This window comes from Alligator mississippiensis, chromosome 4, assembly GCF_030867095.1.
Source record: "Alligator mississippiensis isolate rAllMis1 chromosome 4, rAllMis1, whole genome shotgun sequence".
NCBI classification, from domain to species: Eukaryota; Metazoa; Chordata; order Crocodylia; family Alligatoridae; genus Alligator; species Alligator mississippiensis.
Genome location: NC_081827.1, coordinates 114390859 through 114405343, shown reverse-complemented (window position 1 = coordinate 114405343; position 14485 = coordinate 114390859). Strand labels below are relative to the sequence as shown.

At 40.8% G+C, this 14485-nt stretch overlaps 1 protein-coding gene across 3 annotated transcripts in view; it reads right to left on the bottom strand.

Moving 5' to 3' along the window:
* DENND5B (DENN domain containing 5B) overlaps positions 1-14485 on the bottom strand; it is a 192078-nt gene that overhangs the window by 120350 nt on the left and 57243 nt on the right. For 2 of the 3 annotated variants that reach the window (XM_019489453.2, XM_019489454.2), the window contains exon 2: positions 857-922. The exons of the other annotated variant lie outside the window; for it this stretch is intronic. In XM_019489453.2, the coding sequence (XP_019344998.2) occupies positions 857-922 (66 nt within the window). The remainder of the gene's footprint in view (positions 1-856; positions 923-14485) is intronic. 3 annotated transcript variants of the gene reach the window in all.

The following is a 14485-nucleotide window of genomic DNA, read 5'->3' as shown; positions in this document are numbered from 1 at the left end:
TATTAGGGCTCCTCAACGCCACAAAGCTGTGGAGGGCAGGGGAGGAGAGGGGGAAAGGACAGCCACAGCTGAGTGAAAGGGGCAGGGGGAGCTCTGATTTTCTATGATAAAAATCAAAGTCAAACATCAAAATATATATAAGTATTTAGAATTTATTTTGTTATAACAATTCAAGAATTGGTAAGCTTCCAAATTGCTTTAAAATTGTAAATATAGCAATAAAAACATTGTGTTCATTGCATGTGTATATACACATACACACACACACACACACACACACACACACACACTAGTGACGTTTCATTTTAATTGTGGAAAAACACTGATGGGTGGTTTAATCAGAGAATTTGGAGATTTTTTTTTTTTTTTAAATCAGAGAATTTGCAGGGTTTAAAACAGACAACCAGGATCCCTGCTAATGAGGCAAATTTTAGTTTAAATTTAAAAAAAATCTATTAGTCTCTGTAGCTAGGAATTGGTGGGGTCACAGAGGACAATGGGAGCAAGGCTTTGTATGTGCTTATTGAGCACAGTTAGAATTTTGATGAATTCCAACTTCACGTAAAAGATGTGTTCAGCCTGTTACTAAGCAGATACAAAATATATCCAATATATATACACATCAAAGGACTTTACACCAGTAGACTTCAGAAAAAAGAAGTTTCTTCTGAGAGAAGCATATCTGCCAAGAGAGCTTTAGGGAAATACAATTTGATAGATATTGATTCAAATCAAGTTATAGCCTAAAGGTGCAATACTTGTTTCTGACCCTTAATTTGATTCAAGGGAAGCTAGAAGATGGATGTAAAAAAAGGAGAGGGGACCTGTAGATCTGATTTTTAAACTCCCATTTTACCTGAGGTTTTGTCTGTAGTGTCTGAGCTCTTGCCATGGAGATCTGCTTCTAGCCATTGGTATAAGACTACATAACATAACAGAAACAAAAACAAAAAGCATGTATGAACAAACAAAAGAATAAACAAAACTCATGAAAAAAGTGAAACAAAAGAAAACATACTCCTTCCCAACCCTTTTTCCCCACCACTGCCAAAAGGCAAACCCATAGGTTAACAAACTGTCAATTTTTCTTAATTTGTGTTAATGTTCAATAGCTATATATTAAGAGATGCTAGAGGGGAAACTTGGTCAAAATTAGTGACAGAAAAGCTAATATGTTGAGAAATTTAGATACTCTATTATTATCTCATTTCCTGAGGCATAATGACATGGCTGGGGTCTGGGGCAGCTGCCACACAGAGGCATCAGCAATTTCTGGTTGCCACCATGCCACTGGTGCAATTGTGCAGTTGTGGAGGCAGTTGTTTCTTTCTCCCCTTTGCCCCTAGTCAGCATCCAGGATGGCTTCCCCAGTCTCCCCATCCTAGTTTCACCACTGCTCATTTCTTTATTACAAAGGCAATTTGGTTCAAGTATTAATATTTTCCAAAGCTTCCAACGGATGTGTAGAAAAAGTATTCATAGTATAATACGGGGTTACACTAACACTTAAACATATTATGTAGCAATGTTGCTAGAGCCCCAATCGTGTGCATTTGCATCCATCAGCAAGAATATGCAAAACAGAGATTAGCTGCTTTGCATTTGTGATCTGAATTTTGTATGAGAGCTGGTTTTTAGAAGAACCTTTAATTGGGAAGTACAGATCTGTGGCTCAATTTGCAAGTGTGCTTTTGAACCTGGATCAAAAAGTTTGACATGAATATGCCATCTTTACCTTCTTCAATCTCAAGTACCCCAATGGCTGCTGGCAATGCCGAACTAAAGGTCACAGAACTTGTTTAACTGATGCCTTAGCTGTTCTGCTACCCTTCCATAACAAGATTTAAAACTGTAAAAAAGGTACAATAGTGTGCCCTTATTAAAAAAAGATGCATAATCTACTGGAAGTCAGATCTATTCAACTCAAGTAGCCATTTAGTTACCACTGAATTACTAGTTAAATCTACAGGGCTCTAACAGCCAAATTCAATCAGATTTGCTCAACTGCCCTCTGAGTAGCTCAACTACTTTCTGATTATTTGACTTGGGACTGTGGTTGGAAACCACAGTCCCATGGCAGCCTAAGGTGCCTTGAGAATCTTTGAGGGTGCTACAGTGAGCAATTCAATATTAGCAGATAGGTGTGCAAACACCTATATAATTCACAAGACAATCCAAAAGATTTCAAATAGGAATCTATAGTGTCAAAAACATTCTGCTATTTTCTGGTCTGAGTTCCTTGCAACAGAATTACTCTGTTACTTCTCTGTAATCAAGGAAAGAGCTAAGAGCTCGGGACTGTTGGTTGTAGCCATGCTGGTCTAAGGCCCAACATTTATGTGCCCAAGGGGACATTTGAATTTAAAAGAAAAAAGCAGCAGGTGCCAATATGAATATTAAAGTTTAGAATTTAGATCAATCTGATCATCTCATCCATTACTTAAAATTGCATTAGATCCGCAACTTCAAAATGCAGCTTCCCTTTACTTTATGTTCTTTTGAAGATATCAATGGCACCTGCAGGCACCATGTTGGGAACCGCCGGTTTAAGAAGATAAGCAGACAAGGTTTTTTGGGTATTTTTTAAGATGGCTTTTATTAGACCAACAAAATAGTTGGAAAAATTGTTCTTTGCAAGCTTTTGGGTACAAACTCCTTTCTTCAGGCAGAGGGGAAGTCTACAGTTGTCATGTGCTCTCCTGGATAGAATAGAAGCCAGTAACAGTATTATATCCAGGGCAGCACAAAACAACTATAGATGCTCCCTCTGCCTGGAGAAGAATGTTTGTACCCAAAAGCTTGCAAAGCTAAGACCTGGCATTTTCCAAGTGGGGCCTTCAGTTTAACAAGGTTTAGAACCATTCACTTAGAAGGTGCATCCAATTAGCAAATCGCATCAATTTATTAAAACCGCTTTTTTCAATTCTCTATGAAGAGTTCTAGAATGGAATTTGGGCTTTTGAGAAGAAGCATTTTGTTACTTGGGTTGGTAGGGTTACTGGGAACCACTACAGTCCATGGTTCCCAACTTGTTAATTACTCTTTCAACCTGCGCAGCAGTTATATTCTACTCCAGAAACCTTAAGCGTATTTAATTTCCATTTCTTGCAGGGGGACAAGAGGGAGGCTTGATTCTAAACATTAATTAGGGAAATTAAGAAATAGTTTATTCCCTGTACATTTCTTATTGTCAGGCTGCGGGATCCACCATCTAGGAAAGATGCATGGTTCCTCAATCCGTTAGCGAAGGCAGATTCCATTTCGAAATTATTTTGCCACATGTAAATTAAGTAATCTCTCTGAAAAGGAATGGTCTCAGCCAGGAAAAGCTCAAGAAGGGTGTCTTATTAGACATATAACTACACTCACTTTGCAAGTTTTGCTATTCCTAATGCTCCAAGCACTATCAAGTAAAAGATTAGCCAAGATTTTTTAATCCCCATATGTTGGTAAATAACAACACTTACTATACAAATCTGTATTTAGATTGCTGCCACTGTCGAAACTCCCCTTTTTTGGGGGAAGAAAAGTCTTATCCAAGAGGTATAAGGGAGTTATTTACTCAATGCTCAAATACCTGGCTAAATTTTAGAAGCAGCAAATATTGAGAGAATGGAGTTGCACAGGAGAAAAGAGAAGCATGGTCATAAATTGGACTTCAGTAGCACTGTGGACATACCCATTTAAACACAGGATGTGTAGCCAGAATCAAAAGTTATGGCATACAATCACTTTGTTAAACAGCTATTCAAATTCTTGTACTAATGTGGCAAAGGGATGTTAACAGTGGAGAAATAAACATACAGATACAAATCAAATTATTGCAGTTATGGTACAGTGTAATTCTCTACATTAAAATGTATGGAAATGCCACAGAATAGCTAAACTATTGAAAAAAAATTAATCTCTTAAAAAGTATAATTATTGTACAGTTCTTAGAGTAAACAATGGCTAAAAATCTGACCCTAGCAATTCAGTTCATCCATCGTTCATTCCCTCCTACTGATCTTGTCTAAAATATCTCCACTATCTGTCTGCATAGTAACATTATACAGTACCGAATGTCAGTTTCTTAATATAACTATACTCCCAGATACCAACAGATCAACAAAGACCTCTTACTACACCAGAAAACAAGTATGTGAAGTAGATGGTCTGTTTTATTTAGAACTAAACATACTCAGATGACTATGCAAATGAAGCCTCAAATACTTTGGTTCAGGTAATAAATATTAGTAATGATGGTTCAAGTTATTCATAATATTTTCAGTCTATTAAAGCACCTCTGCTTTATGTACAGTGGTTGTATGAAAGTCACTATTATATTTAAATGGCTATCTGCAAAAGTTATTACAGTTTAAAATATTTCCCTTTGTTCATCTTCATCAGTGAAGACAGCAATTTTGTTACATGAGCAGATCTCTGGAGAAATTATCCCAAAAGTTTGGATTAGTTACTAGGAAGTAACATAACAGGTGTATTACTGGACTTTCCAAAGTTCTAAATATGGAAAAGAAAGTCATCTCAGGGTAAGGCCTCACTTTCTCTGTAACAAACATGCATGGAATTTTGAGTAGTTTCTTTTTGCTGCCAAACTGCATTCTGATCTTCAACTTTTATTACTGGGAGTATATAGACACCAATAGTCAGTCTCCCCATTTATTTAAAAACAAAACAAAACAAAAATACTACTCATTTATTCCATACATTTATTCTTCTCTACTTAAGTTCATGAGCTTTTTGAATGCCTAAAATGCATGAAATATCTCTAGTAGCTGGAAAAAGAGATTAAAAAACACATTCTGCTGATCTCTTCCAAAACCATTTTATTTAAAGTATTTATGTGTTGTGCTAAGAGCAGTGAGACTTGCGTTCTTTACATCTGTCATCAAATCCACAAATCAGATGTCAACTGCTGCAGTAGGCCCTGATCCAGTAAAGCACTCAAGCACCTGATTAAGTCTTGATGACACTGCCAACAGCACTTAAGCTTGCCTTTTAACCGTTGCCTCCATCTACATTCATCTTTGGTCTGTATTTAGCCAAACCTCTAAAATAGTGGTTCTAAAACTTTTTAGTTTCAAGTCACCCCTCCAAAACTTTTGTGAGTAGAGCAGCATCCCATTTCAAAAATTAATTTATTACAGTGCTTACCTCCTTGCAGAGGGGCTGGGCGGAAGGGATAGGTAACAGCCAGAAAGAAATGACACTGAGCCTACATTTATCTCTTCACCTGCTTATCTTATACCTTGTGGCAGCTTTCAAAAGATCTCACAGCATAGCAGGGAGCCCTGGCAAGCTGGTTGAGAATCACTGCTATAGAAATATCTGTTTACATCTCACCAACTTAAATATGAAAATGTACATGACTGGATTCTTCACACTGAATGGTATTTCACACAAGAAAGAGGGCCATTAGACTTTAAGTAAACAAATATTAATCAGCAGGGACAAAAAGGTATCAAAATCCAGCTACTAGTTATTATATTTGCTGTACAATGGAAGGGTGGAGAGAAGACTTTTTTCTAAACTGTCTGGAATGGTGAATTCATAGATTCATAGATGTTAGGGTCGGAAGGGACCTCAATAGATCATCGAGTCCGACCCCCTGCATAGGCAGGAAAGAGTGCTGGGTCTAGATGACCCCAGCATATCCAACCTCCTCTTGAAGACCCCCAGGGTAGGGGAGAGCACCACCTCCCTTGGGAGCCTGTTCCAGACCTTGGCCACTCGAACTGTGAAGAAGTTCTTCCTAATGTCCAGTCTGAATCTGCTCTCTGCTAGCTTGTGGCCATTGTTTCTTGTAACCCCCGGGGGCGCCTTGGTGAATAAAACCTCACCAATTTCCTTCTGTGCCCCCGTGATGAACTTATAGGCAGCCGCAAGGTCGCCTCTCAACCTTCTCTTGCGAAGGCTAAAAAGGTCCAGGTTCTCTAGTCTCTCCTCATAAGGCTTGGTCTGCAAGCCCTTAACCATACGAGTGGCCCTTCTCTGGAACCTCTCCAGGTTATCCGCATCCCTCTTGAAGTGCGGTGCCCAGAATTGCACGCAGTACTCCAACCGCGGTCTGACCAGCGCCCGATAGAGGGGAAGTATCACCTCCTTGGATCTATTCGTCATGCATCTGCTGATGCATGATAAAGTGCCATTGGCTTTTCTGATGGCTTCGTCACACTGCCGACTCATGTTCATCTTGGAGTCCACTAGGACTCCAAGATCAATTGGTGTAGAATTTGTTAGCTTCTTTACCACACAAAAGGGAAGTAGACATCTTGAGGTGCTGAAATTCCTCATGTTAGCATAAAGACAAAACACTTACCTTTCTTCTGCTAGTATTGAGCTTCTGTATACTGGTGCTCGGATTTTAGTTCAGAATGGAGGAGGAGGAGAGGGGAAAGTATTTGCACTATGAAATTAATTTTCATGTGGAGGAGGAGAAGGAAAGTATTTGCACTATGTATTATAAATATAATGTTGTTTCATAATGCAAATACTATAATTATATATGTAATATTCTATATATAATTTACCTCTGTGTGTATATGGATATTATATAAATAAATAAAACTAAATAAAATCTCATGCCCTTTTCAAAAGGATCTCAAACTGAACATCCTAAAATTGAGACACTGAAAAAAGACACTAGTGACACTCAGCCTTTTTATAATTATAACAGATGACACAGTTGCACACCTTAAGACAGACTTATGAATACAACTTTGATGTTTGCTCTTTCTACCCATTTACAAGGCAAGAGTCATACAAGACTCAAACTCAAAGAAAAATCATGTTGGGTTAATTCTGGTCCCCAGAGTCAGGAAAAATGCTAAATTCTGGAGAATAACCAATAAAGCCATGGAAATGTTTGCAGGAGATTTGGGGAGGGGAAGAGGTGGAGAGACTAATGAAGTTTACAGCCTACAGCACTGTGGTGTTGAATTTAAAAAAAGCCTCTGAAGGGATGACAATAGGTGGCAACTAAATGAGAATCCTTGATTATGTTAAACAGCCAAGAATGGAAGCTCATCAGGCATTCTTCAATGAGGGGTGGGAGGTGTGAATTAAAAGATACAATAGGGAGTCTATTGTGATGTAAGCAAACAACATGGGCTAATTAAGAGCCCCAAACTTAGTACTTCATACATTCATACCAACTATTGAGATGACTCCTCTATCATAAAAGCCAGTCCAGTGAAAACTACTATGTATAGAATTAGGTATGACTGAGTTAATACCATACTTACCTGCTTACTACATGTGCCTTTCCCCCCCCCCCACAATTAACCTTCCGAAATTGGGGTACGTGAATTGGTATACATGCCCAGAATAGCAGCAATAGCACTTCTATTCAAGAGCTGATGGAGTCAATTGACATCATGGTTCATTAGAATCAACTTGATTCCTGTTAATTGCTCTTTACTCAACAGATGATAATGACCCACTCTTTTTTTTTTTTTAAATGGTTTTGATGTTTCACTAATCAAGCTATCCTTTCTTTGTCAATTTTGCTGAAGATTTGAAATTTAGCTACTTCTGGTCTCTCTCTCCTCCTATTATACAGTCCTGCAGATGATTTTAAACTCTTCTCAAAATCTTAGATCTGGCCATGGAATTTAGTCTTCAGCAACAGTTAGTTTCACCTTTTGGCAGAGCAGCCAAGAGCTGCTTACAGTTCAGCTGGGAAAGTTAAAACTGTAGCTTTTGCCCGAGTAGGAAAGAGAGGGTCAGTGAGCTGAAGATTAGGCTCTGTCCGTTCCACAAAATCTATTTTTCTTCCCAAAAACAAAGGTGCATGTCTTATTTGGGGGCTTGTGGTATGCAAGAACATATGGTATTCCCCAACACATTATGCAACAACCATACATACCTATTAAAAAGAATGGGTCTATAACAGAACGTTTCTTCCCTAAGGAAGTTTCTTCACTCATTTCAAAAGTTATAGAAGATGACAGCAAACAAGTCATGGGTACTTCTAAAACCTGGACATCAATTGGCTGGGGGAGTTGGCAATAATTCTATTCTTTTAACTGTCCACAAAACAGTACTATTGTATTACCTGCATTCAAAACTGCTTTGAACATAACATGACCATCCAATAATAAGGTTCTATACCTGGAAAATTATAAATTTACTATAATTTTCCAGTATAGAATCTAATTATTGGAGGGTCATCTTAAACTCACCCCCCTAAAGCAGAAGTAGGGAGGGCAAGAGGCCAGACTCCTGCACCTTGCCCCCCCACCAAGCCTATGCCTGCCCCCCCACCATTTGCCCCATGCTGCCTGCCACCTGTCTCCACCCATGCCTATGCATACTCCCATGCTGCCTCTCCCCCTTGCCACTTGCTCCCACCAGTGCCTGGCTCCTGCTCCCACCATCCTTTCCCCTTTCATTCCTATGCTTGTGCCTGCCCACCTGCTGCCTGCTCCCCCCCCCCACAACTGCCTCCCCCAATCTTTTCTTCTCCCCAGCTGCTTGTTTCTCCATGCTACCCTGGTTCCTGCCCCTCTCTCTGCTTACCTTCTGGGCAGCACCTGGGGCTCTGGGGCAGTCAGCAGAAGTGGCAGCCCTAATCTGGCCAGGAAGAAGCAAGAGTGGCAGTTTCAGGCTGGCCAAACTGGGACTAGAGGGACTGAAGCCAGGGCTGGAGCTGAAGGTTAGCAGCAGAGACCAGAGGCAGGGACAAGTACAGACATGAGGCAGGGGGCAAGGGGGATTGGATCTTAGTAAGTACAGAATATAAAATTAACTTGATTAGGGAATGGGAATCAGAACATTATTAAAGTTTTTCTGATGCTCTATTATTTATTGTTCTGCAATATGCAAACAAACCAAAAAGATCCTCACTTTACACACCTACCCAATAATGCACAAAAGAAAAAGACCAGGTATGTACTCTTGTAGGATTCTAAGCTTTAGAAGGGAGTGAATTTACTCAGTATTTGGATACTTATACAGGGAGTTCCTCATTTGTTTTTAAAAGCCACAGATAAAAACAAGGAAGTCAGTCCCATACTGTAAATATTTGTCAGAGACAGCAACTGTTGCAGATCTGTAACCACCACACAGCTGTGGGTCCATTTAACACAAACAAAAAAACCCCCTCAAACTAGATGAACCCATAACATCTTTGGTTTCTAACAGTTTTGGAAAAATACAGAAAGAGAAAACTAAGATTGCTGTGAATAGTGACCAGCTAAAATAGTTCCAGCTCACCAGGTGCAAGGCAAATCAGGATACTGTCTGCAGGATTTAGAAATTTAGAACAATGTGTGTGCTGAATGGAAACCTTATTTCAAATCAGAAAGTATACATACATATTACATGGGACAATGTTGTGCCCATGTTCAAGAAGGGGAGGAGAAAGGACCTGGGCAACTATAGGCCAATTAGCCTAACTTCTATCTCAGGGAAAATCCTGGAAAAATTCATCAGAGTCTATGTGCTATACACCTCGCAGAAGGTAGGATTCTGAATGACAGCCAGCATGGCTTTGTTGCAGGCAGGTCTTGTCTTACCAATCTCATCTCCTTCTATGACCAGATAACTTGCCACCTGGATAAGAGAGAGGAGGTTGACATGGCATACCTAGACTTCCAAAAGGCCTTTGATCTGGTATGCCACGATGTTCTTACAGGAAAACTGGAGAACTGTGGGCTTAACTGCTCAATGGTTAGATGGGTAGGAAGCTGGCTGCGGGGTAGGACCCAGAGAGTTCTAATAAATGGATCTGCGTTGTCTTGGAGAGAAGTGGCCAGTGGTGTCTCTCAAGGGTCTGTGCTTGGTTCAGTGCTTTTCAACATCTTTATCAATGATTTGGATGTGGGGGTGAAGAGCTCACTAGCCAAGTTTGTGGACAACACCAAGTTCTGGGGGAGTGTGGTCACACTTGAAGATAAGCTGCAGATACAGATGGACCTAGACAGGCTGGCAAGTTGGGCGGATTGGAATCAGATGAAGTTCAACATTGAGAAGTGTAAAATGCTCCATCTGGGGACAAACAATCCCCAACATACTTACAGGCTTGATGGTGCCAAACTAACTAGCACCATGACTGAAAGGGATCTAGGGGTAATAATAGACCATAGTATGAATGACTGAACATGAGCCGTCTGCTATGCTGCAGCCAGCAGGGCAAACAATGTTCTGGCATGCATTAACGGATGCATCTCAAGCAAAACCAAGGAAATGATTATTTTGCTTTGCTCGGCATTGGTGAGGCCGCAGCTGGAGTACTGCGTCCAATTCTGGGTGCCACACTTCAACAAGGATGTGGAAAAGCTTGAGAGAGTCCAGAGAAGGGCCACCTGTATGATCAGAGACTTGCAGGACAAGCCATATGAGGAAAGGCTGAGGGACTTAGCCTTCTCTTTTTCAGGCTGAAGAGGCCCGAGTGGGGACCTGGTAGCAGCTTACCACTACATCAGGGGAATACATCAAGGGCTCGGTGAGCAACTGTTCACCAGGGCACCCTTGGGGAAAACCAGGAATAATGGCCACAAACTCCTGGAAGACCATTTTAGGCTGAACACTAGGAAAAACTTGTTCACAATTAGGGTGTCCAGACTGTGGAATAAAGTCACTCCAGATCACCTACTCTGGAAATCTTAAAGAGGAGACTGGACGGTCACCTCGCTGGGGTCACCTGACCCCAGTTGTCTTTCCTGCCTAGTGCAGAGGGGCTGGACCTAATGATCTTGTGAGGTCCCTTCCAATATATATATATATAAATTAGACTCAAGAAATTTGGACACTTCTTAAAAGAAGTCTTAAATCTTTAAAAAAAAAATCCAAAATCAAGAGTCTTGCTAGAGTCATACTCCAGTTTAGCTTTAACATTCTACATGTTACTCTTACATCTCACAATTAACTTCAAAATAAATTTGAAATAATAATAAAAAGAAACAGATTTGAGGGAGGCTCCTTTTAAAAGTGCCAGGGGAGTGCTCATATCATCCATTGCCAGTTTTAAAAAAAACAACACCATCAAAAAACAAAATAAAATAAAAAACAAACGAAACAAACACATCGTCTCACTGCCTATATCATATTTTACTCCCTCCCACCAATGCAGAATTTTCAACTTGAATCCACCTAAGGGTGTTAGCAGATCAATTTCTGGCAGGAAACCTGAAAAGCATAATTGCAGTAATTAGAATTATGTTAATATGTTACTCATTTCTGGCACTGCCAGTGGTTTAATTAGTTAAGCAATAAAGAGACTACAAACCATTCTTTTGAAACCTCTCTCTTCATAATCTCAGGGTTTGTTTTTGCTGCCAAGTTAAGCCAAATTCTTTGGTGTGATGCGTAGAGGTTGCACGCAGGTGCAATGCATAGGAGATGCACGCAGGTGCATGTGCACTGCCTACAAAAAGGCACTACTAAGACGCTCAGCGGTGCCTACGGGCAGTTGCCACTTACCACCCCACTGCCGGTGGCATCTATGAGTGATCCGTGATCCTCTCTGGCTGCTGCTGGCTGCCGCCCCTTGCTTGGCACTCGCCACTGCCCTCCCCCACTGCCGACAGTGCCAGCGGTGTCTGAGGGAGCTCCCCCAATTACCGCCACCGCGCTCCCACTGCCGCCATGCCCCTGCAGCCGTTGGGGGCACAAGTTGTTCATCCTTATGAAGATACTGCCCTCAACCACCTTACCTTCCTCCAACTGGCAACCTATACACACTGATGTGAGGACACAGGGCTCTCAATCTCTCACTGGCACCTCCAACACACTCCCACAATTCCCTCTCCCTATTGTGTGTCCAGAAAAGCATGAGAAGTCTTAGTGTCACACATACTGGTAAGCATAGTACCAGCAAAGACAAAGTAATTGGCATGGCTTTGAAGTGTGGCTGTTTCACATCTGGTCTAAAACAACATATGTGCTCAGGCCTCAACTGAGGATCACCCAGGGTAAGCCTGAAGTTAACATCTCGAGACCAATTTTCTCAAAAAAAATCATTATATATAATATAATTTTAGATGTATAGTATCTATATATCCATCTCTAAATAAACCCCCACAACCCTCTGTTTTATAATCCTTTCCTTTGAAAATATTATAACCAGGAGGATTATGTCAAGTTATTTGATTTCAAAGTGAGAATTATCACATCCATCCCTCCAACTTTGTGGTTGAGAAATAACTCTTTTTTGAGCCATCTTGAGGCTAGAGTGCTGTATCCTAATGCATCCTCAGTTCAAGCCAATTACATCAGAATTTTTTTTCAGAAAGAGGCTGAAAGCTAAGGCTATTAGCAAGACAGAGTCTAAGAATAGTATCTTTAAAACCCCAATGGCTTCTAAAAATAATCTAATACCACTGATAAGTACTTTGCACTTGTGGCTGGTTTTACTCTGCACGTGGTCGGTCTAAATTAGTTGTGTGATTAACCAGTTAATTTTATATATATATTTTATACAATTAACTGGTTAATCACACAATTAATTTATATATATATAAACAAGTAGCAGGGGCCTGAGAAACCAGAGCTCCCAGGTTTCAAATGTGGCTTTGCCAATGACATATTACACAAATTTGAGCAAGTCACTCCATCCAATATCAGCAGGAGTTGAGACAGCTACCACACCTTCATTGATCACACTTCTGCCTGCTGCAAGTTTTCTCCCCCTGCCTGAGAAATGGAGAGACTTTTCTCATGGAGGGACAGGGAATGGTAAGAATATGGTTCTGTTCATGTTACCCAAAAGGTATGATATTGTGTGAAAATATAATTACCAATTGTGTTTCTTCCCCTCCCTTCAGCACTCCTTTTAAGAAAATATGCAAGTCAAATAACCCTCATTCTGAATTCTTGAAAGCCTTTATACTTCAAGATATTTCAGTTTCAAGCTGTGCTTTTTGTCTTCCCCCCCCATCTCTCCCACCAACCTTTTGCAAGAATTGTATGCCCAGAAAAGAAACAAGTGTGGATTGCAATTAAAACAGAGAGATGACCTGCATTATGTCAAATTTTCCTGATTAATAATTAATGCTCTAAAACCTGAGAAGCATATACAGACTTCTCCACTTGCAATTCTCTCTCTGAGAAAGGAGATAGATTCATACGGAGAGTTACCTGGATTCCTGCATGCCAAATGTGAGAACAACAAAAGGGTCATCTACGCTGATGAAGATAGTACCTAGTAATTGGGGAAGCTGTAGCATGACGTAGATCAGACTTGGTGAACCTGCAGCATGTGTATCATAAGTGGCAAAACCTCTGTGTGTGGTACGTGGCAGATTGGGGAGGGAGGGTATGGACAGCACAATGGCTGATAGGGCAGGGAGCAGAAAGCAGAGCAGCAGAGCAGAGTTAACCTCCACATGCTGGCTGCACTGACCTAGTGGCTCTGGGAACTGTGCAAATAAGCCCTGCGGTGCAGATCCAGAGGTGGATTGTCTGATCCACAAACACTATAGTAGTCTGGATCTGGCCTGCCAACTGAAATGAGTCTGATGCCTCTACTCTAGGACATCAACATATCTTTCTAAAGTGAAAAAAGTACATCCTACACCCTTGACCAACACCTCCAGCCACCCATAGGCAGGCATGGGTAGTCACTGAACACAGGAATTCATTTCAAACAGGCAAATCTTTGTTAATCACCAGACACAGAGTTCTGCAAATGGAGGGAAATAAAAAAGGACTTGTCTAATGCTTGATAGATGGACACTAGAGAGCATTAACACATTGAGAACTCTGGACTGGAGGCAAGCCCACAGCATAATCCCACGTTACTACAGAGATCAGTATGTGAAGCACTCGGACCCCACTCTACTGCTCAGTTCGGAATAATTTTCCCCAGTAACAAGAGACTTTCCACACAATCTGTTTCAACCAAGGAGACAGGTTCCAAATCATTCCAGTGCCCATTTAACTGCCATCTGCACTTCCCATAGGAAGGAGCCTCAAACTTAATTGTTCAATTGAGGTACAACAAGGTCATGCCTTTCTTATGTAAATGAAAAGTGCTGACAACTGGTATAGCGGAGAATTACTGGGTATTCCAGGTTCATAATACTGCAGGTGAATATGCATGACAAAACTTGTATTTGGCAAATCATTCTTGAGAATCTGATGGCAAGCCACTGCTGTTTATAAAGCAGCTGCCAATTTGGGCAATAACTGGCCCTGATGCTCACTTAAAACAAAAACAAAGAAAACCCTAATGCTCTTCCACAACTGACCCATGCCAGGATTGTCAAGGAAAGGAGTAAGTAGGGAAGGATTTTGTTGGAATAAACTTTTACCTGAAAGAAAGTCTGTGCTTTGGACAGAATTCGTTTTCATACTCACACCTCAGACTATTAAACACAAACAAACAAACAAAACCCCCACCACTCACTCACTCACTCACTCACTCACTCACTCACTCACTCACTCACTCACTCACTCACTCACAACTTGGCCAAGTGAATTGGGGGTGGGAAGGTGGAGGGGCACTGTTGGGCTCAGGGGGCACATGCACACATGACAAAAA